Here is a 23,969-nt window from a genome sequence, read left to right as displayed (position 1 = left end):
AAAAATAAAGAAATCGGATCAGTTTCTGGAAAGACTGATTCCCCCGTGTCATTTCTTTCTCACTCCCCGTTTTCCTGGCTGAATTCCCATCTGGTCCTACTAACTATCTGTTTCTAATCTCCCTCTATATCTGTAATTAAATAAGTTTTTTCCAGGACGCTGATTCCGTCCCCACCTTCGAATTACCCTGGATCCACCGGGGCTGGACCCCGGCAAAAAACTGTGATAAAATTAGTTTAATCTTGGTAAATAAATACTATAAAGATATAAAAGGATTTCCATTTAAACTTGCTTCCCAAATTAAAAAAAATTGTCATCCCTTTTAAAGACACTAAAACTAAAAATGATCAATTATAGATTATTTATTGGAGAATGATTATATGATATTCAGCATCCAAAGACCTTGACCCTGCATGCAAATATTTGTGAACTACTACATTTATCTGTTTTAAGTTAAACTGTTGAAAGTATGTATTGTGCATTATTTATTAAATTTATGATTCCTTGAGGCTCATAGACAGTTTTCCATTAATTACATCTTCATAGAAGGAAAGGTCTTTTCCAGGTTTGCACCTGGAATTCACTCCTGAATGAGTTCATTCAGGAATATAGAGCTGACACTAAAGCTTCATGCTATTTTTGGAACTCTGTACTGAGTCCTAGACTCAGTGTCTGGCATCAGTTAAGAGACTGAAGTAAAGCATGACTTTAGAATTTCCAGTGCCTGTCTTCTGGTCCTTAGTTAGGCTTTCAGAAAGCTGCTTTAAATGTTAAAGGGTATTAATGCAATAGTATAAATTCTACTTTGATAATGAAGGCATACTGGTTGATCAGTTTAGTTTATCTTTAAAGCAAAACAAGAAAGAATGAACTCTCAAACGCTATCACTTAAGACTACTGTCTATGAGTTCTAGTACACTATTTTCAAAAAGCTTTATTCAATTTAACCTTGTTTTAAAGACAGTGGTCTACAGTGAATACTTTTAACAACTAAAAATTCAGTTTATCCTAGTCATCCTCAATCTTGTCTCCCCACGCCCCCCCCCGCCCCAACTCCAATCCCCCAGCTTGTAACAGTAAAACTCCTGGAATAGTTTGATTTGGTTAGTGTTCTGTTCTGCTATTCTTTTCAAGCTTGATGTGGATCAGGCTTATTTCATGGCTTGTCTACTCGATGACCATTTGACTATTGCTCTACCTGTGATTTTGAGAAAGCCACAGATTACAGCCATCTGAAATATTTTCCCAAATGACCCCCCGACAAGATTTTTCTAGGCCAGTACTCCTATGCTTACATTCAATCCTTTGAAAAGATGGGATGGGGAGTGGGTATTATTTGCATGAAGCCACTATATATATTTGAAATAAGAAAGACAAAGGCCTCTTTTTAATTCTTCCCTGAAGCGTACAGTTAGCAGAGAAGAGTTTACTAGGGCTTCTTGGAGAAAAGCATGGACTTGGCTCTGACTGAAAGGAAGAGATTCTGAGAGTTCAGATGTGGACGTTTGCTTGAGAAAGAGCAACAGAGTTGAAATAATTCCTAGCTGGGATGCTGTGATAAGAGAACACCTCAGCAAAAGCAACAAGGTGAAGGATGCCGGTGTACATCTCACTGCTACTTAAGTAGACTAGTATTTCCCCAAAAAAGCCTCTTATGGGCTTGGAAGCAACTCCTATCTGAAAAGTAGGTATACTGCAGTTAGGGATATGACCTCATCAAATCTATGATTTTGCTGTATACTCGTTGAGCAGCATCGAGACCCCAGATGAAATCAAAGTGGTTCCAATCCGGCAATAGTTGGAAATAACGGAGATTCCTGATTTGGGGGAGTATCCTGGCCACATCTCGGGGTGTGATAAGAATATCATTTCCACCAGCCCAAATAGCAGTAGGTACTTTCATGGCAGTCAGGTCATATAGTGGAGGACGACTCTGCGGAAGAGAGAGAAGGGACATTCATGAGAGGAAGCTCCTCAGAGCAATGACTGACTTCAAGTAAGTAGAGAGACTATTTTACGATGACCATAGGAAGACAGCATACAATGGTCCCTATATACAAGGAGTGTGAAGGAACAAGGCAAAATGGCTAAATAAATGTTTGTATGCAAAGGAGGGTATGTTAAATGCTATAAAACATCCCCCAAATATGATGGAAGTGAAGACAAAGAAGAAATTATTTTCAACTGAGGTTTCATGTAAAGAGCAGTCATTTGAAGGGCTTCCCTGGTGGTTCAGATGGTAAAAAGTCTGCCTGCAATGCAGGAGATCTGGATTTGATCCATGGGTCAGAAAGATACCCTGGAGAAGAGCCTGGCTACCCACTCCAGTATTCTTGCCTGAAGAATCCCATGGACAGGGGAGACTAGTGGGCTACCATCCAAGGGGTTGCAAAGAGTTGGACACAACCGAGCAACTAACACTGTCATTTTCACTTGAGGAATGGTTGTATTTTAAAGATAAGGATGAAGGTGTGAGCACTTTCCAGCAGGTAGATAGAGCATGTGTGGCATGGTCAGGAATGGCAAGCTTCCCAGTGCACCCAGAAAAAAAACTATGTAAGGGAATACAGTAGGATATAAGACTGGAGACAGTCAAGGTCTAAATGTCAGGTTAAGGCAGTTGGGCATCCTTCAGAAGTTTTAGAGACAAGACAGGGTCATTTCTCATAGTTCTGTCTAGTTTGTGGGATGACTTGAAGAAGAAATTTGTTGGGAATGGGTCCTGAAAAAAATCTAGGCAGGCAGTTTGGATTATCCTCAGAGGAGGATAACTGAAGCTGTTGTTTAGTCACTAAGTCATGTCTGATTCTGTGACGACATGGATTATAGCCCATCAGGCTCCTCTGTCCATGAGATTTCCCAGATGAGATTACTGGAGTGGGTTGCCATTTCCTTCTCTGGGGATCTTCCTGACCCAGGGATCAAACCCACATCTCTGGAACTGGCAGTCCTATTCTTTGCCACTGAAGCACCAGCAAAGTGGAAGCTGTAGAGATGGCTAAATTATTCAAACACAAAGGGGAGAGATATGGGAAGAATTGTGGAGAATTCTGATAATTGAGAGTGGTGAGGGTTTGAGAGTAGCTAGTGAGAGGATAAAGAGAGCAATCAAAAAGGGAGGGAAAAAAATCAGAATGTTACATTATGGAAATCCAAGTCTGGGTGGTAAGTTGCAAGCAGTCTATGGTAACTAATACTACAGGTGAGAACAGGCAATTATGTTTGGCAGTTAAAAGCCACAAATGATCCCATGGACTGGGGCCTGCCAGGCTCCTTTGTCCATGGGATTTTCCAGACAAGAATACTGGAATGAATTGCCATTTCCTTCTCCAGGGGACCTTCCCTACCCAGGGGTTGAACCCAGGTGTCCCACATTGCAGGCAGACTCTTTATAGTCTGAGCCACCAGGGAAGGTACCTTAAATAGAACAGCTATAATAAAAAGATGAGGATTCAAACTACCTTTTCCAGTGTTCAGGAGTGAGTAGAGAAGTAGAGATACTTAACATTTTTAGATATTAAAAAATGTTGATAAAAACAGAATGATGGAAGCATGGATTGATAGAATTGAAGGCTTGAGGGAAGGGTTTCTGTTTGTTTTTTGTATGAAACAGGAGTTCATTTAAGATAGTAAGAGAAGGCAGTAAGAATAGATGAGAAGAGATGGGGTCGAGGACACAAGACGGGATAACTTGGATAAGAGGACCATCATATTCTGAGAATGAAAGGAAAGACAGAATCAAAAACTCAGAGAGATTTTAAGGTAGATTAGAGGGAAGTTAAGAAATTTCATTCATACAACAAATGATTATCAAGGGACTAGTAAGTGCTAGCTACTCTACCAGCTGGGACAATACTGGTGAACAAAACAGAAGGAAATTCCTACCCTCATAAAGCTTATATAAGTTAATCTTTTTATTCTCAAGAAAACATAGACTGGGGAGAGAGGTTGTGTTGGGAACTTATGAAGAGGACACACTGTTGAGAATGGAATAAAAATTGACTTCCAATGATACCAAATTACAAGCAAATAAAATAGAATTGGCCTGGAGTAGGGTAGGACCAGCTAGCTTACTGTAAATTCTGAAAGATTTACACTCTCAATATTTGTCATCACATCATACACTTCAATCTTAAATCTTTGGGGTCAGTTTTACCTCAATAAAGCTGAAAAAAGAGAACTTGATAATAATGCTTTTATGTGTATGTGATTTTTTGGTCTATTTTCTTGTAAATATAAACAATATATAAATATAACATGTTCATGAAAAACAATGAAAGAGAACAAAAGTGTGTGAAATCCAAAGAAAGAGAACAAAAGTGTGTGAAATCCAAAATAATAGCCTCCTTTGACTCCTTTGTATGCATCCACTTCACCTTTCCTTTCTTCCTTTTCTTGAGTGTTATCACTTTAACATGTGCTGTTTATTTTTTGGCCTCTTTCTAAGCATTTGCAAATATATGCATCTGTGAATTTATATTGTCTGAGGAACAAGAGAAATCTTTTGTGGGTAACAAAAATGTTCAATATCTTGCTTGTGATGTGGTCACATGGATGGATATATTTGTTGAAACACTAAGTTGAACATGTAAAATCAGTGACTTACACCGTATGTAAGTCACATCTTAATCATGCTAATTAAAAAAAATAATAATTATACACCACTCTCATTGTCTTAGAAGCTAATGGATTCATTTCCCTAACAATTCAATCTGTTACTGAGAAGTTGAAGGCTTCCCTGGTGGCTCAGCAGTGAAGAATCCGCCTGCAATGCAGGAGACACGGGTTCGATCCCTGGGGGGAAAAGATCCCAGGAGAAGGAAATGGCAACCCACTCCAGTATTCTTGCTGGGAAATTCCATGGGCAGAGGAGCCCAGCAGGCTAATGTCCATGGCACTACAAAATAGTTGGACATGGCTTATCGACTAAACAACAACTGAGAAACTGACTGGTCTGATTGACTCATTTGATGTTCAGGAGCAATTTAATTGACCTATGTTTGCACTGATAGCTTTAGGTATGCCAGTTTGGGAAAATAAAGGAAAATTTTAATCTAACATTTTTAATTCATACTGAGAAGCCCAGCTGCTGACTTAGAAAAAAAAGGAAGGTGGCAACAGCGTTGATTAAAAGCATAGGATGGCTAAAGGAATATATAAATTTTAGTATGTAAAAATTTAGAGGGAAAAAGATGCCTTAAGACTCAACTCTTCACAGGTGGATAATTCTCTTAACTTCTATGTGCAATTTTATTTTATTTTTTTTTGTTGGTATCAAGAAGTATGTATTCATTTACTATATAAATTTTTATCACACAATTTAAATTATTATGCAGCTATTAAAATTATATTAAAAATCTCTCTTGCAACATTAGTTATGTTTTGCTATGACTATAAGTAAAAAACAAATTGAAAGTTGTGGAAAAGTAGTGATGTTGAGATTGGAAGAAATGTAACAAAATATTGATCATCTAGTTATCTCTGGGTGGAGGGATTATAAATGATTTAACTTCCTTAGTATATACTTCTTTTATTTTCAGATTTTTTGAAATAAATAAATATTTAAAATACACTTTGAAAAATCTCTGTCTATCAATGTGAATGTGACCCAGTGCAGCTAGGATTCTTTTTACTGTCAAATAAGGTATCATTATAATTTCTCAAAGCCAACCTTCTAGGGTTGCTCAGAGTAACTCACCTGATTGTAGTGATGCATGTTTTCAGCTTCACTCCCCCAGTCATAAGCTCTGAATTCATCCGAATGGTAAAGCTGGAATGCCATGTTTTATAGAAAAGTAGTATCCAGAATAAGAATTGCAATTGTTAATAGCAAATCTTAGAAATGTATACTGTATGCTGGGAAGAAAATAAGGCTTCTGCATCACCAGAGGATATGAATAAATTTTACCAGTGTGCAAAACAAGATCAAGAGAAAGGGAGGCAATGGATTCCTTGGTTTGAAGGAAAAGCCAGTGAGAACCCAAGACTCACTGTGGGAAATCAAATGTCAGGTATTTCTCTCTCTGGGAAGGCTCAGTTCTTCTGAGGTTCTCCCAGTTTATGTTCAGTTTCAGCTCAGAGCCTACTTTACAAGCTCATATTTAAAATGGGATTCATTTATGTGACCGACTTGGTCTGCACATACCTTGTTCTTTCTCTTAAAATCCAGGGAAATGCAACTATAAAGATGGAGAAAAAGGTAAAATGGAAGCTAGCTGCTAAGCTTCTTAGAACAGACATGCTAACTCTGTCATTTCAAATAAAAAGAAAATAAGGGGAATGGTTTTCCATGACAAAGACACTACCTGTTTTATATGCAGGATGTTCTGTATTGATGATCCAGTGGGAGCATGGGACATATACACATCCATTCGGCTCTGAAGATAAAACAAAACAAAACAAAACATATTAAAGCAATTATCACCCAATGAAAAAACTGTGCCTTTAAGAAGCAGAGAATAATTATGCTAAGAATGAAGAAACAAATATTGCAGTAGAATGGCAAGGCAGAATCCATTCCATTCCATTCCATGCTGTCTTGTATGTTTCAAGTGGTGCATTTGAGGCTAAAGTGACCCAACAAGAGAGGGCACAAAGAATAAGTTTAAAGTCTCTTTCCTAGGATTTTATTTTATTTTTTAATGCATTGCCTTATAAAATCAAGGTGGCTATAGCAAGTGGTGGCTAATTGTAAACATGTGAAACTGCTACCTATTGTTGCACAACTATTAAATTTGACCAGAGATGAAAGGATGAAGCTGCCTATTCTCTGCTTCGGTCTTCACACTGAATATCTAATCTTCTATGCAGAGAAAATCTCTGCCTTTAAAATGAGTTCAGAGTACCACATTAGTTTATGTAATATGATAAATACATCAAAATGAAACAAAGGGAACTTCCCTGGTGGCTAAGTGGTAAAGAACCCACCTGCCAATGCAGAAGACACAGGTTGGATCCCTGATCTGGGAAGATTCCACATGTCGTGGAGCAACTAAGCCCATGGGCCCCAACTATTGAGCCTGTGCTCTAGAGCCCAGGAACCACACTACTAAAGCCAGCGTGCTGGGAACCCGTTCTCCAGAACAAGAGAAGCCACTGCAATGAGGAGCCCATGCACCTCAACTAGAGAGTGGCCCCCCACTCCCTGCAACCAGAGAAAGCCTGCACAGCAACAAAGACCCAGCACAGCCAAAAATAAATGAATCAAATAAAAAACAAAAAGAAGAACCAAAGGAAAGCTGGAATTTCTAAAAGCATAAAATGGCCCTAGAATCTTTATACATACCATATTCATGTTCTTCTTGTTGAATCCCGCCCATAAGGACAGAAATTCACTACATATCACCCACAATATTTTATTGTTGCAGATTTTGATAGAAGGTGACTTCCCTATACTTTCTTCTAAAAAGAAACCTTTGGTACCAAACAACTTCTGTAAAAAATAAAAAATAATTATTCTTTCAAGAATCATTTTCAGATTTCTTGACATTCCCTTCACCCACGGAATGAGAATTCTTATATTCGTATTTATATTTGTATATTTTTTTCCTGTTTTGCTCAAGGAGACCAAGTTATTTTGGAAAAGTAACTATTTATAAATCAGTCTTAGCTAGGGAATATCATCAAACATAATTTACAAGGAGATGGTAGCAATGATCTTCAGCCCCAAATTAGCTAATTTATCCATTGTGAAAACTCCCCTGAAATCGGTCCAATCAGTGATTGCCTGTATTTTTCATTAACTGGCAAGAGAAGTAGAACAGTTTCTCCTTTAAGGTCAAACATTGCCTTGATTAGGAAAGAAAAGCAGGGTTTTACCTATGTACACATCACCTTTCTGGTAGTGTACCAGAGTGCCTGAATTTCATGCTGAAAAGTAGAGGATGGTGTATGAAGGGAGGGTGCCATTGGATAGAAGAAAATGATATCATGGGTGACAGCATGATTAAAACTTCTAGAGTTTATAAAAGTGAGCTTGAGTGGGGATCTCTGATGTAACGACTGGAGCTTCTAGGGGCAACAGATACTATGGAGGGGTAGGAGTAGAGAATGGGACTTAAAGTGGCAGAAAGTTTGACTATAGGGAATTAGAATCTGAGATAAACCAGGGAAAATACCTACCTCAGACCTGACCTATGTAGGCAAAGCAATACATATGCAAAACAGGTATACTTAGTGATAGATGTGTCTATCTCTGGATTTACTTTAACTAGTTTGCCTGCTTGAAGAAGGCAATGGCAACCCACTCCAGTACTCTTGCCTGGAAAATCCCATGGACGGAGGAGTCTGGTAGGCTGCAGTCCGTCGGGTAGCTAAGAGTCGGGCACGACTGAGCGACTTCATTTTCACTTTTCACTTTCATGCATTGGAGAGGGAAATGACAACCCACTCCAGTGTTCTTGCCTGGAGAATCCCAGGGATGGGGGAGCCTGGTGGGCTGCCATTTATGGGGTCGCATAGAGTCGGACACGACTGAAGCGATTTAGCAGCAGCGGTTTGCCTGCTTAACTCTGCCCCGATGTAGAAAATATCCCAAATTAATGGATGCCAACACATTTTGAAATAGAACTATCAATCACACAAAAGGGAAGTTACATTGTGGTTTAGTCGCTAAGTTGTGTCCGACTCTTGCGACCCTATGGACTGTAGCCCACCAGGCTCCTCTGTCCATGGGATTTTCCAGGCAAGAATACTGGAGTGGATTGCCATTTCCTTCTCCAGGGAATTTTCCTGACCCAGGAATCTAACCCAGGTCTCCTGCATTGCAGGCAGATTCTTTACCAGCTGAGCTATGAGGGAAGCATTGTACTTAGTCATTCAGTTGTGTCCCACTCTTTGCAAATCCATAGACTGTAGCTCTCTAGGCTCCCCTGTCCATGGAATTTTCCCAGCAAGAATACTGGAGTGAACTGCCATTTCCTCCTCCAGGGGATCTTCCTGACCCAGGGATTGAACCCATATCTCTTGCATCTCCTGCATTGGCAGGTAGATTCTTTATCGCTGAGCCACCTGGGAATCCCTAAGTTTAATGTTGCTGTTGTTCAGTTGCTCAGTCATGTCTGACTCTTTGAGACCCCATGGATTGCAGCACTCTAGGCCTCCCTGTCCCTCACCATCTCCCAAAGTTTGCTCAAATTCATGTCCATTGCCTCGGTTCACGTCTATTCAGCCATTTCATTCTCTGACACCCTCTTCTCCTGCTCTCAATCTTTCCCAGTATCAGGGACTTCTCCAGTTAGTTGACTGTTCACATCAGATGACCAGAATACTGGAGCTTCAGCTTTAGCATCAGTATTTCCAACAAATATTCAGAGTTGATTTCCCTTAAGATTGACTGGTTTGATCTCCTTGGTGTCCAAGGGACTTTCAGGAGTCTTCTCCAGCACCACAGTTTGAAGGTACCAATTCTTTGGCACTCTGACTTTTTTACAGTTCAGCTCTCACAACTATACATGACCATTGGGAAGACCATAGCCTTGACTATACAGATCTTTGTTGGAAAAGTGATATCTCTGTTTTTCAACACACGTCTAGGTTTGTCACAACTTTCCTGCCAAGAAGCAATCACCTTCTGATTTCCTAGCTGCAGTCACCATCTGTAGTGATTTTAGAGCCCAAGAAGAGGAAATCTGTCACTACTTCCACCTTCTCCCCCTTCTATTTGCCATGAAGTGATGGGACTGGATGCCATGATCTTAGGTTTTTTAATACTAGTTTCAAGCCATCTCTCTCACTCTCTTCCTTCACTCTCATCAAGAGGCTCTTTAGTTCCTCTTCACTTTCTGCTATTAGAGTGGCAGTATTTGTGTATCCGAGGTTGTTGATGTTTTTCCTGTATATCTTGATTCTAGCTTGTAGCTCATCCAGCCCGGCATCTCTTATGATGTGTTAGTGTATAGGTTAAACAAACAGAGTGGCAACAGACAGCTTGTCATACTGCTTTCTCAATCTTGAATCAATCAGCTGTTCTATACAGGGTTCCAACTCTTGCTTCTCAACCCACAGACAGGTTTGGTATTCCCATCTTTTAAGAGCTTTCCACAGTTTGTTATGATCACACAGTCAAAGGCTTTAGCATAGTTGATGAAACAGAGGTAGACATTTTTTCTGGAATTCCCTTGCTTTCTCTATGATCCTGCAAATGCTGGCCATTTGATTTCTGGTTCCTTTTCTTTTCTAAACCCAGCTTGGACATTTGGAAGTTCTTGGTTCACATAATGCTGAAGCCTAGCATGCAATATTTTAAGCATGAGCTTACTAGCATGGGAAATAGGTACAACTGTCCAATGGTTAGCACATTCTTTAGTACTACTCTTCTTGGGGATTGAAATGAGGACTGACCATTTCCAGTCCTGTGGCCACTGCTGGGTCATCCAGCTTTGCTGACATATTGAATGCAACACCTTGATGGCATTATCCTTTAAGGTTTTGAATAGTTCTATAGGAATTCCATTGCATCCATTAGCTTTATTAACATCAGTGGTTCCTAAGGCCCACTTAACTTGGCACTCCAGAATGTCTGGCTCTGGGTGAATGACCACATCATTGTACTAACCCAGTTCACTAAGATCTTTGTTGTACAGTTCCTCCATGTTTTCCTTCTATCTCTTCTTAGTCTCTTCAATGTCTGCTAGGTCTCTGCCACTTCTGTCCTTTATTGCACCCATCTTTGGGTGAAATGTTCCCTTGATATCGCCAATTTCCTGAAGCGATCTCTAGTCTTTCCCCACAAAATATGATCCACTGGAGGAGGGAATGGCAAATCACTCCAGTATATTTGCAGTGAGAACCTCATGAACTGTATAAAAGAACAAAAAGATATGACACCGAAAACAGTATTGTATAGGAACCTGGAGTGTTAGATCAATGAATTAAGGAAAATTGGATGTGGTCAAGCAGGAGATGGTAAGAACAAACATCAACATCTTAAGAATCAGTGAACTAAAATGAACGGGAATGGGTGAATTTAATTCAAATGACCATGATATCTACTACTGTGGGCAAGAATCCACAGAAGAAATGGAGTAGTCCTCATAATCACCAAGAGTCCAAAATGCAGTACTTGGGTGCAACCACAAAAGGGACAGAATTATCTCGGTTCGTTTCCAAGGCAAACCATCCAACATCACAGTAACTCAGATCTATGCCTCTACCACCTGAAGTCGGTAGAGAAGCTGATCAGCTGAAGCTGAAGACCTAGAAGACCTCCTAGAACTAAGTTTATTAAACAATACCAAAAACCTACTATCAAATCAATCATTAGGGCTCACGAAAGTTCTTCCTTGTGTTAACTCACAAATCCTTTTTTCCCCATTCCTACCTCTCCACCACAAACCAAGATCCCATCTTAAAAATGAATTATTGATATCCTGACTTGTTTCTTTGATCTCATTTTGGCCACAACTTATTTTATCTTTCAATTCACATTTAAGGGGCAATCTTGATAAAATACTAGTCAATGAGCTTTTTAGAGAAACAAAAAGCAAACAGGGAAAAACTTTTAATGGATAAAATCTTAAATTCACAATTGACCATCAAACCAGCTTTCCAACCATTGGAAAATAACCAATAAATAGTTGAATGAATAATTCAGCTGTAAAACATTTAGGCTTTGGCATTTTAGCTTTAGTAAATTGAAGCAAGCTCCCATATGGAAAGGGGTATATTATTCCAGCTTATCTAACATCAAAGTCAAGGACATCAGTGATCAAATTGAAAAATGTCTACCATTTGAGCACTGTGAATTCATTGACATGCCCAGTGGAACAAGAACAGAACAAGGAAATTGCCATAGCAGTCAGCTCAGCTAGAAATTCTGACTTATACTCAGGTCTGTTAATAATTGAGTATAGCGAGTTATATATGAGAGCTGTAGACACCATGACACACACACACACACACACACACACACACACACACACACACACAGCACCTGACCCCAGAGTCTGGTATCTACAGATTTCAAAATGTCCTACTTTTGTTTCATAGTAGATTTTCAAACAATAAGGGTCTATCATCCAAAAGGAGATCCTCATATACCCTGTGGCAAAAGGAAGAACTTACCTTGATTGCAGAACTTGGAAGTTGGAAAAATCTGGTAAAAATGCCTGTGGGATATTTGAAGGAGACCACAGGACCCAAGGCAAAATTCATTTTGATTCTTTGTGCCAGTTCAGGCATGGTGGCAAAGGCTACAAACCCTAAGAGAATGGGAGATAAGACAATCTCATAAAAATTAGGGGTAGTGATGTAATGTTTCTACTAACAAAAGTGAAGCTCTCCTTTTTCATTTTATTCTTCTACTGCAGCAATCATGGGGGATGAATTGGGCAACTCTTCTGAGTTATTTGGCAAAGTTAATCTATTTTCAGCCCTGTCTACTCTCAAATCTCCATTTCTTTCTTATTCTGGACAATTTAACTTGGTTGGGGAAAGTTAGGAATAAATTGCCAAAGCAACTCCTGCCAAGTAAACTGAGGATGCCCTCAACCCCCACCAAGCGGGGGCTAGGTGCTGGCAGTATTGTCATTCTACCCCAACTCTGAGATGACAGAGTGAGTCACGGAACCTCTGGAAATAAATGGTCAGTTTGTAGGAGGTGAATCAATCAGCTCTATGCATCAACATCTAGCTATTCTGGAGGAGGAAATGGCAACCCACTCCAGTATTCTTGCTGGGAAAATCTCATGGACAGAGGAGCCTGGCAGGCTACAGTCTGTGGGGTTACAAAGAGTTGGACATGACTGAGCACACACACAAACACACACACACACACACACACACACAGAGTTATTTCACAGTTTTTCTTTCTCACAGTGGGATGAGATTGCATTGCTCCCAGTACTTTATTGGATGCTTACGAAACCTCCACAATCTTCTCTGCTTCCAAAAGGTCCACCGTGGTCCCAGTAAGGACCAAGTGTCTCCATTTACAAAGCAATAGCACTGCATTTGTATCTAGCAATATGAGGGTGAAGGTGGTGGGGCTCAGCCCCACACAGGAAAGTGGAGGATCTCTTTGTTTTGGTTCCCTGTTGTGCTTTCCTGGGTGCCCCTCCATTGTGTGTGTGTGTGTGTGTGTGTGTGCGCGTGCGTGCACGAAGCCATAGCAGAAGTTTTTTTTTTTTTTTTTTTGAATTTCTGGTTGAAATATTGAAACTGTCTTAACCAGAAAAGGAGCTGGCTGGGCACTGATACAAAAACTGAAACAGGCATAATAGCTCCCCCTAGAAGATGTCTAGCAGCAGCTGCAGCAGCAGCAGCAGCAGCAGCAGCTGTCTAGAAATGTGCAGAGGTGAGTTTTTGATGGTGTCACTGGCTGAAGAGTCCTACTCCACGTGGTATTTAATGGGCTGGGCCTGACTTGTTAAAAATCCTATGAAGAATCGGTCCTTCCCACATAACAGAAATTTCTCTGCTCAGGATGCAAATCATGCTCACTGAAAAATGTCATGCTTGAAATGCAACGCAGAGCCCCGATAATCAAGTTGACTATTTTCCCTGCCCAGGTAATGAGGGCAGATCTAAGTCTTACCTACTTTTCTAGTCACACTCAAATCTTCTTTCTCCATACAATCTCTCCACAGCACCCAAGAACCCCATCAGTGAAGTCAAGATTACCTGGTGTGAATTTTGGGTGCCATCTCTAATGTGTTAAGAGACCTTGAAGGAGCCAATCAATTTCTTTGAACTTCTGTTTTCTTTTTCTATGAGATGGGAATAATAGTGGTAGGCTTGTTCTAAAGCTTAGAGAGATATTGTAGCAAAGGTCCTGAATGAAAAGCCCTAAACATAGAAAATGCTCCTAAGTGTTAGCAGTTATGGTATGATTATTTTCCTGTTAGTGGCAGGTTTTTTTTGGGGAGTGGGGGGTGGCAGATATGTCCTCTTACTACTAGTTCTTTGATACCCCTTTAGTACATTCTCTCTAATGCTCATATGCTGCAAGCTAAGTTGCTTCAGCTGTGTCTGATTCTTTGCAACCCTATGGACTGTAGCCGGCCAGGATCCTCTGTCCATGGGTCTCCAGGCAGGACTATTGGAGTGGGTTGCAATGCCCATCTCCAGGGGATCTTTCTGATCCAGAGATCAAACCCCGGTCTCCTATGTTTCCTGCATTGGCAGGTGGGTTCTTTTCCACTAGCGCCACCTGGGAAACAATGCTCACAGCCTCACAGACTCTCCTAAATTTATAAGCTGCCTATCAGTATAAATAGGCTTCCCCTGTGGCTCAGCTGGTGAAGAATTCGCCTGCAATGCGGAAGACCTGGGTTCGATCCCTGGGTTGGGAAGATCCCCTGGAGAAGGGAAAGGCTACCCACTCCTGTATTCTGGCCTGGAGAACTATACAGTCCATGGGGTCACAAAGAGTCAGACACGACTGAGCAACTTTGATTTTCACTTTATCAGTATAAAACACTGGTAAATACATGTTTGTTCTTGATTATAATAGTGGTAATGTAGGATTATTTATTCGGAGAAGGCAATGGCACCCCACTCCAGTCCTCTTGCCTGGAAAATCCCATGGGCGGAGGAGCCTGGTAGGCTGGAGGCCATGGGGTCGCTAAGAGTCAGACACAACTGAGCGACTTCACTTTCACTTTTCACTTTCATACATTGGAGAGGGAAATGGCAACCCACTCCAGTGTTCTTGCCTGGAGAATCCCAGGGACGGGGGAGCCTGGTGGGCTGCCGTCTATGGGGTCACACAGAGTCGGACACGACTGAAGCGACTTAGCAGCAGCAGCAGCAGGCAGCAGGATTATTTATTATCTCTCACACAGTTTCACCCAAACTAAGAGTGCATTTTCATTTAACCCAGTCTCTAAATTAGAAATTTTAGTGGAAGATTGAGAACAAATTCATATTTTTAGTAGTATAGGGTTTTAAAATGTTTATTTGGAGCTAGATTATTGATTTCTTTTTTGAAAAATCTGGGAAACCATTAAGAAGTGTACATTCAAAGTACATTTCTTGGACTTTTAGAAAAACTTTTATACAGTGCTTACGGTTAACTGTGTGCTAAGTCACTTCAGTCGTGTCCGACTCTTTGTGACCATATGGACTGTAGCCCTCCAGGCTCTTCTGTTCATGGGATTCTCCAGGCAAGAATACTGGAGTGGGTTGCCATTTCCTCCTTCAGGGGCTCTTCCTGACCCAGGGATCAAACCCAGATCTCTTATGTCTCCTGCCCTGGCAGGCGGGTTTTTACCACTTGCGCCACCCATGAATCATACACTAAATGTATATGCCCGATTTACTTATTATAGTAAGTTTTTGCATTCTGATTCACAAAGAAAACATTACTATATCTTTTAAAATTTGTTCAAATATGAATATAAGCTCTCTTTTTTATTTTTTAATATCCCATGTGGGTTGTGAGGAAGGTATGATTGATGTATATTTACCATTCTTCAAGGATATTTCATGCCATTTGGCTTTACTTTTTCAGCCTGGAGGAGATCTAGAGACTCAGTCTTCAGAAATATTTCTTTGGAATTCCTGGCAAATTACATCACCATTACAAATGTGCTGCAGTGACCGGAAATGGATGAAGGATTCTTCCTACAAACTCACAGTCTCTGGAATTCAGGTTTACAGCCACTAGAGTTACATTCCCATCACAGGACATATAATTAGGGATACTGTAAAGGTAAAACAGTGACTCTGTTCCTGATTCAAAGGTGAACTCTTGCGTGGCTCTGACCCTTGTAAAAATGTTGACCCTTGTAAACATACCTATTGTAGTACCAAGCGAATATCCAACGAAATACAACTTCTGCTGACCAGTTTTATTTACAATGAAGTCTATTATTCCAGGGAGGTCATATTTGGCCATTTCATGAAAGCTGAAGAATAAAACAGGACCTTATAAATATTTGCAGCTAAGTTCAAAACAGAGCACTTGCTCATTTATTTTTTATACACAGAATTTTGTGCTGTCCACTTACTTGGTTTGTGTTTCATTATCCAGTTACATGTAGGCTATTGTGGTTTTTGTTTGCTACACTTATTTGTGTTACTTTCTAATAGCAGGAATGATTTCAAGGTTTGTGTATACTACATTTTCTGAAATTCAGTCTTGTCATTCTTCCTCTTCACTCCCTTCTCTTGCATTTCTTTTGCTGCTCTTTACTTAACCTGGTTTGCACACCTCTCTTTCAGTCTCTCCCAGGGAACTTCAAGATGCTTAGGGCCATTTAACACCCAGATTTCAAAATTTCTCAGTTGTCAATCATGATTGTATCTTGTACTAGCTGAGTAGCTTTCTGTAAGTTACTTAAACTCTCTGAGCTTAAGTCTCATCATCTGTGAAATAAGCGTGACACTGTTATATGGCAGGGGAGCTATGGGGGCTAGATAGTATTAAAGGAATGACTCTAGCAGAAATTAGACATTCAATCGGATGTTGCTATTATTATTTCCATCCATATATAGTTATATATAATATATACCAAATCCTATAGTACTGGTTCAGTCAACATTAATACAAATGTTGAGAGAACAAAAAATGCCTATATAATATATGGTTGAGTTAGGTGCTTTATAAACTAAGGACCTGCTTATTAAAAGAACATGAGAGGAAATATAGATTGGTACTTTCCAGTATAAGAGAATCATTGTGATGCCTTACAGTAAACAAGCTGCAAGTTCCCAACCAAGGACCAGCTGTATGAAGTATTTCCTGATGATTTCCCCCGGACAAACGCTCTAATCCTAACAATCTCGCCTATTCTTCCTTTCCTTCCAACTTGTCAGTAGGTACAGAAATAAGGTATGGAATATTTCATTAATATGGTTCTGTTCTAGCAGCAGGCTTCAAACAATCAGGAAGTTTAAGCCTGAGAAAGAATGCTCACTGCAGGCATCAGCTTGTTCACTGATGACAGCAGAAAACGCCTTCATTAAAGCAAGCAGTCAGCGTGTCAAAAGATTCTTTCCTATTGCCTATTAACAAGGTTGTAAAGATCTCATATTAGAGTTTTCCTGAAAATGGTGTTCTATACATTCTCAACCACAGTTCCTTAGGTAAAATATAGTATTGATATACATCATCTTTGCAAAACTATTGACAGTCCAAGAGAAAAAAAATTGTAATAACATCACTAGGATAAAAATATAAGCTTCGTGAAGGTGGAGGCTTGTTTACTCTTGAATGCTCAGGCACTAGAACAGTACATAGAATAGGCACTCAATAAATATTGGCTGAATGAGTGCATACGTTGTCCCAGAAATTTTCTAAGCTGTCGTTTGAGACATACTTTGTATTGGATAGGAACGTATGTTAAAATGACCTTGTTGAAATGATAATTAACTTGTCTGAGAATCAGTGTAAATCAGAGCTTCCTGCTGTTTCTTTCCTTTGAGCTGTTATTAGAGACTGCAAGGAGCTGTGTGACTCCAAGTATCATACATTATTATTAATACCATCCACACTATTATATTTAAAGGACTTGTCTCAAATTGTGTTCACGGTCTTTCTTAGATACGGTTTACCTAAAGGCCCAGAATTTCTCTTCGTTCACCGAGAGTGTTTTGTGTCTTCTTGACCAAGTGTTCCCCCGACTGTTTCCCATCCATACATCATAACCAGCATCAGCTAGAAGGAATCCAAGGCTGCCATTGGCAAAATTCTCAAGCCAGGAGGCATTGTCTGAAAACAGGGCATGCTGCAGATATACAACTGGTCGGGCACCTAGAGGGAGGCAAGAAGGCAGAGAGAGAAATTTATAACAACTAAAGCATCTCAGAAACATAAGAATCACACACATACACACACACCACTCGAAAAACCCAAAACCAAAAAGAGACATATAATAAATATATTTTAATCCCCAATCTTGCCCAAATTCTATCCTCCTGTCTTAAGCAGTCTTTCCTATACATGTTTCTCCTTTTATACTTCATAGTGGCTCCCCACAACTCCTCATCATGCTTGGCGTTGCAAGAGTTAGCAAAAACAAAAATAAAGATAAACAAAAAGTCCCAAGATGCCCTGTTAAATTTACATTTCATATTAACAATGAACTCACTTTTTAATATATCATATAATGAGGCATATGAAAAACTCATCTGCTCTTTATCTGAAATTCAACTTTAACTGGGCATCTCATATTTTATATAGTAATCCTACCCATGTTGCACTCCCATTTTTCATTTTGAAACTCTTGAATTCTTAAGCAACATGATTTTAGCTGCCTCTGAATGTGGATGGGAGATGAGATAATGCAGAGCGATCACAGTAAGTGATTTGGTAAATAAAGATCACTGAGCCTTTGCAGATACTTTGCTTACTCTTCTCTCTCCCTTCTCAGAAGATCTGTGGTTACATTTTCCCTCATAGTTCAAAAGGATACATAGCAGCACTCTTTGCCATAGCCAGGACATGGAAGGAGCCTAAATGTTCGTCAATAGAAGAATGGATAAAGAAGATGTGGTACGTGTATACAACGGAATATATCTCAGCCATGAAAAGGAGTGAAATTGGGTCATTTGTAGAGATGTGGATGGACCTACAGAGTGGCATATAGAGTGAAGTAAGTCAGAAAAAGAAAAACAAATATCATGTATTACCACATATACATGGAATATAGATAAATGGTATAGATGATCTTATTTACAAAGCAGAAATAGAGACACAGATGTAGAGAACAAACACATGGATTTCTAGGGAGAAAGGGGGTTGTGTGGGAGAAACTGGGAGATTGGGATTGACACGTATACACAATCTCTTTCCAACAACGAGGAAATCCACTAGATCAATCTTGCCCTTTGTATTTTTCAGTTCTTGCCTGCCTTCAGAGAATTGGAATACAATGAGACTTCCTGTTAACTATATAAAAACTAATCCAAAATTCAAACCAATTTTGATAAATCAGTCACTATCTTAATGAACAGCAAGTACTAAATTTTAGTCATGTGCAATTCTGCTTCTCAAGATAGACATGTTTGGTACCTGTGATCGTAGCGTCTTTTCGCCCATGGGGAATCCGATTGACGCTGAGTATGTACCCGTCTTGAGTGGTTACTTCATACTCCTCACTGGGGTAGCCATTATAGGTGATGATTTCACTCTGCTCAGTAAAAATAGAAGCATTAGCTACACATTTTCTCTAAAGGTTATCAAAAGGAGCTAGAACAAAGCAGCTAGTGTGTGCTTATTAGGGTAAATTATTTGAAATCTGCAGCCCCAGGTAACAGTGAGATTAATTTACTACATAAAGTCATGATTAAAAACATAAGTGGACTATTAGAAAACGTCTGCTAGTGGTAACTGTTTTGGGGGAGTTGGAGATAATATCTATCTTTGACTCATTCTTCTGACAAAACTATATTCTCAAGTCAGTTGTCTTTTTTAAAGTACATATAGACATATTTTAATTGAAATGTAGTTAATTTACAAATTTGTGTTAGTTTCTGGTGTATAGCAAACTAATTCAGTTTTATACACATACACACAATATATATATATATTATATATTCTTTTTCATATTCTTTTCCATTATGGTTTATTTATAAGATATTGAATATAGTTCCCTGTGCTAGACAAGAGACGAAAGGACCTTGTTGTTTATCCATTCTATACATAATAGTTCGCACTTGCTAATCCTAAACCCTCCTCTGTCCCCCTCCCTTTGTAACCACAAGTCTGTTCTCTGTGAGTCTGCTCCTGTTTCATAGATAAGTTCATTTGTATCATATTTTAGATTTCATATGTCAGTGACTTCATATGCTATTTGTCTTTCTCTTTCTGACTTACATGGTATGATAATCTCTAGGTCCATCAACATAACTGCAAATGGCATTATTCTTTTTACGGCTGAGTAAAGTTACATTGTGTATACACAAAATGTAGGTATTACATCTTTTTAAAGTTTTAATTTATACTGGGGTATAGTTGATTAACAATGTTGTTTTAGTTTCAGGGGTACAGCAAAGTGACTCTCTCTCTCTCTCTCACACACACACACACATATATATATGAAACAATTGACATTGATGTATATAAATGTCAACTGTGAGACTGCTCTTGGTTCAAAGGTACTAAAACCACAGTCCAGTAGAGAGCAGTCACATATATCACCAGAGGGCTTAAAATCTGTGTGTGCTCAGTTGCCAGTCATGTCTAACTCTTTGAGACCCCATGAACTGTAGCTCGCCAGGCTCCTCTGCCCATGGAATTCTCCAGGCAAGAATACTGGATTGGGCAGTCATTCTCTTCTCCAGGGATCTTCCTTACCCAGGGATCAAACTCAGGTCTCCTACATTGCAGGCAGATTCTTTACTGTCTGAGCCACCAGCAAATCTCTAAAAATCACTTATGTTTAATCTATATCAGAGATTTTCTGCTATAACAGGTACAACCTATTAATTTGCTTTATTTGATGTTCTTTGGAATTCTCCATCACTTACAGTACTCATCCACACTTCAGGATTTGCTTCTTTTTCCAAATTGAAGAATCCAGCAGCATTTAAAGTTCCACAAATCAAATAGGCTGTTGTTAAAAACAGCCACATGGTGGGAATGCCTGATAGAAAACATTTAATAATCACAAATTATTATATGTCAAAATTGATTAATGAAATGAAATAGTTCCCCATGAAAACTTGAATAACATCCTGAGAAAGCTGAGACAGTGTGGAAAGGAGTAAATACAATGAGCTAACTCTGAACACTATTAATATATTTTTTCACATAGAAATTGCCCTGACATAGTCCAGTTCCAGATATGAAATGAACTAGTATGAAGGCTTATTTTATCTCTTATTTTAATCCAAAATTTTCACTTAATTTAAATCTTTGCTGACCTGTGAGTTGCCAGGATATATAAAGATTCAGAGGACAAGTTTCCACATCACAGAGAAGCTAAAAGTGGAGTTATCCTTTAAGCTCCTCTAACATCCCACAAAATAAACAAGAGCAGTGAACAATGACGTTTCAAACAAACAGGTTTATGGTGAGTTTCAAGTGATGTAGAAACAGGTTTATGGTGAGTTTAAAATGATGTGACTATCTCTCTTGTGAACAACCACAGGCAAATTTTGCACATTTGAATGTGCAGTGTCTCTTCCTTAGCACAGTTTAAAAGCATGCCTCCTCAAAGCAGTTTGGCCAACATCACAATGCAGAGTGCTTATCAAAGAGGAGCTGCAGTTCAGTGGTCTGAGTTTGGAGTCCAGCCTCACCATGAACAAGATCTCTGACCTTGGGCAAGTTATTCAGTAGCTTTGTCTCTTGTTTTTCCTGCTGGTGATGTTAGGATAATAAAACAACCCCTACCTTATAGGATTGTAGGGAGGATCAGTGACATATAATGCATTAATCGCAGGGTAAGCTCTTTCAGTATTTTTTTTTTTTTAATCTAAGAACGAGCAAGAGAGTAACATCAGAGAACCTTTATGGTAATAAATTAATGACAGACTTTTAGAGAAATTCAGAGTTTGCTTTTGAAGTTCAGTAGCTTTCCATAAACTGGCTATCTGGCTGCAGTTGATTTTATAGCTATAAATGTTATGTAGTTAAAACCATTTCTGAAATTAATACTAGCTAATGTGTATTGAGGGCTCAGCTTGTGCCAGGCCCTGTTCTAAATGTTTCATATATGTTATTTAGGTATTGAAGAAATGCCATTGAAATAGCTACTGTTATTATCCTCATTTTATCAAAGAAATTAGCGAAAGCTTAGAGAGATTAAAGATCTGTCCAAGGTTACAGAGCCAAGAGGTGAGAGACCTAAGACAGGAACGCAGGAAGCCTCAGGGCAGAGCCCTGTACCTGGCTACCACTCCCAACCTGCCTCCCCGTTGTTCTAAGTCTTGATCTTACCTAGTTAAGAGAGCTTCCCCTGTTCCCAAGGACTCCTTATTGAAGAGGGACTGCTGAACTTTTGTTGTGACAGTGAGATATGATTGCAGCTAGAAGCTAGAAAAATGAGAGACAGGAAGCCCTTGGAAATGAAGAAATCCTGGACAGTGGCACACACCCAAGGTTAACCAGTTTGACTGAATCCTCATTTCCACTGAACGTCTGTCACCCTTGGGAGGGATCAGCAACATTTTCAAAACAAGGCATCCAATGTGGAAGTGTGTCCTCAGGATCCTAAGGCAAAATCAGAGTTAGCAGTTATCTGCCTTCTCAGTACCAGAGTTCACTATGAGGCTCAACCGAAGCAATGTTTGTGAAAGTACTGACAGCCACCAGGTAACATGCAATGTGCAGGAAAGGGATTGATTGTGACAGCTGACAAGTCTAGGCCTTCCTGATTCACTTCGTTTTGTATTTGTTAAAATTTGTTTTTTGATTGGAGGATATTGCTTTGCAATGTTGTATTGGTTTCTGCTGGGTGACAGTGTGAATCAGCTATATCCCCTTCCCTCTTGAGCCTCCGTCCCCCCGCCACAGTAGCCCCATCCTACCACTCTAGGTCGTCACAGAGCACCGAGCTGACCCTGTGGAATGCCTTCCCACTAGCCACCTGTTTTACCTAGAGCAGTGTATATCTGCCAATGGTACTCTCTCAATTTGCCCCACCCTCTCCTTCCTCCCCTGTGTTCACAAGTCCATTCTCATATTTGCATCTGCATTCCTGTCCTGCAAATATGTTCATCAGTACCATTTTTCTAGATTCCATACATATATGTTAATACACAGATTTGTGTTTCTCTTTCTGACTTACTTCCCTCGGTATGACAGGCTCTAGGTTCACCTTTGAGGCCAGAGAGTGTTTGGACATATCAATGTAGCAGAGGAAATGAACCCTTATGTCAAAGGGATTTGACCAGCTGTTAACTTTGGCCTAGAGACCTGAGGAGAATGAAGACAATTTAGCTCTAAACCCCACCGGAAATACTGGATGGTAGAGGCAGAGGTGCCTTCATTTCCTACTTCACTTTGAATGCTGGAAAATCCCTAGCAGTAATCGAATCTCTTTCTTTTCCCAGCGAGAAGAATGGTAAGTTGCTGCCCAGGATAAGGTTGTTCCAGTTCTATTAGTCTGGACTCATTCCCAAATCCTTTCAAAAACACAAGTGTTCATATTTGGCCAGATCCTAAGATCTGTTCCACTTGAGCCAGTTAAACAAATGTAGAGTGAAAGGAAACACTCAGCTTGTTGGAATAGGTGGAAAGCTTAAGTACCAGTCCACACTCATTCAGTCTCTTTGATGAAAAAGATAACCATACTTTGCCTTCAGTGACAATGGGCAAAGGTGTGTGGGGTAGTGGCAGAGGTGTGTAGATTTGTCTGGATCCTCTCGTGGATTGAGATTTTAAAAACAATCCTTTTAACAAAATTTCAATGAACTCACTGGAGAATTCTAGGAAGCACAAATGTTGCTATGACTTCTTGTGGAAATAGCGCAAATGTAGTTAAACTTCTCAGGTCTTTATGGATTGTAGATTTCAAATCTCAGCAGGATTTCAACATCATTGCCTTCTCACAGTCTTACTCAGCTTTGAGGTTTATCTAAAGAATCTGAAGACTTCTTCCAACCGATTTCCTTGTAAAGGCACAAAGTCATCTTTTTACATTAAATTCCTAGGAATAAACAATCTTGCTTTATACTAACCTGCAACAAAATCCACTATTATCTGTAAAGTGCATTGCACACTAATAAAATAAAAATTATTACTCAATAGCTTTTCTTCTGTTCAGACTCCAAACTATCCTTAAGTTTGGTGACCACTATGGCACAATCTGATGTCTCTGACACAATCTACATTCTCTCATTTCTCCATATATTTAAAAAATTTTAGAAATGCATAATTATTCACATTTTTCTATATTTCATAGGGGACACTTACCTTTATTCTTTTCTCTATACCAGTGCTGTCCAGTAGAAATGTAATGTGAACTACATATACAATTTACATTTTCTTACAGACACATGTTTTAAAGTATAAAGAACAAATGACTAATAAAAAAAATTTTTAAAAGAACAGATGACATCCAATTTTTATTTATAATTCA

At 39.4% G+C, this 23,969-nt stretch overlaps 1 protein-coding gene across 1 annotated transcript; it reads right to left on the bottom strand.

The window, feature by feature from the left end:
- Positions 1–221: 221 nt before the first annotated feature.
- LIPN (lipase family member N) lies at positions 222–21,991 on the bottom strand. The gene is made up of 10 exons (XM_040254704.1): positions 21,827–21,991; positions 20,413–20,528; positions 18,956–19,073; positions 17,497–17,695; positions 15,739–15,848; positions 12,064–12,200; positions 7,286–7,432; positions 6,306–6,377; positions 5,699–5,770; positions 222–1,933 (listed from the first exon to the last, which is right to left on the bottom strand). The coding sequence occupies exons 2-10, from the start codon at positions 20,515–20,517 to the stop codon at positions 1,700–1,702; spliced, it is 1,194 nt and encodes a 397-aa protein (XP_040110638.1). The 5' UTR covers positions 20,518–20,528; positions 21,827–21,991; the 3' UTR covers positions 222–1,699.
- Positions 21,992–23,969: the final 1,978 nt, after the last annotated feature.

The sequence above is a fragment of the Oryx dammah genome, unplaced genomic scaffold (genome assembly GCF_014754425.2).
Source record: "Oryx dammah isolate SB20612 unplaced genomic scaffold, SCBI_Odam_1.1 HiC_scaffold_14, whole genome shotgun sequence".
Lineage (NCBI taxonomy): Eukaryota > Metazoa > Chordata > Mammalia > Artiodactyla > Bovidae > Oryx > Oryx dammah.
The sequence above is the reverse complement of the archived record's forward strand: the minus strand, read 5'-3'. Positions and strand labels throughout refer to the sequence as shown.

Excerpts from the sequence above, each read along its gene's own strand:
- LIPN (XM_040254704.1), bottom strand. The coding sequence starts at position 20,517 with ATGTGGCTGTTTTTAACAACAGCCTATTTGATTTGTGGAACTTTAAAT. Across the intron at positions 19,074-20,412 it reads CTGAAGTGTGGATGAGTACT|AGTGAAATCATCACCTATAA; the intron begins GTAAGTGATGGA and ends TTTACTGAGCAG. Across the intron at positions 17,696-18,955 it reads AAAAGACGCTACGATCACAG|GTGCCCGACCAGTTGTATAT; the intron begins GTACCAAACATG and ends GCCTCCCTCTAG.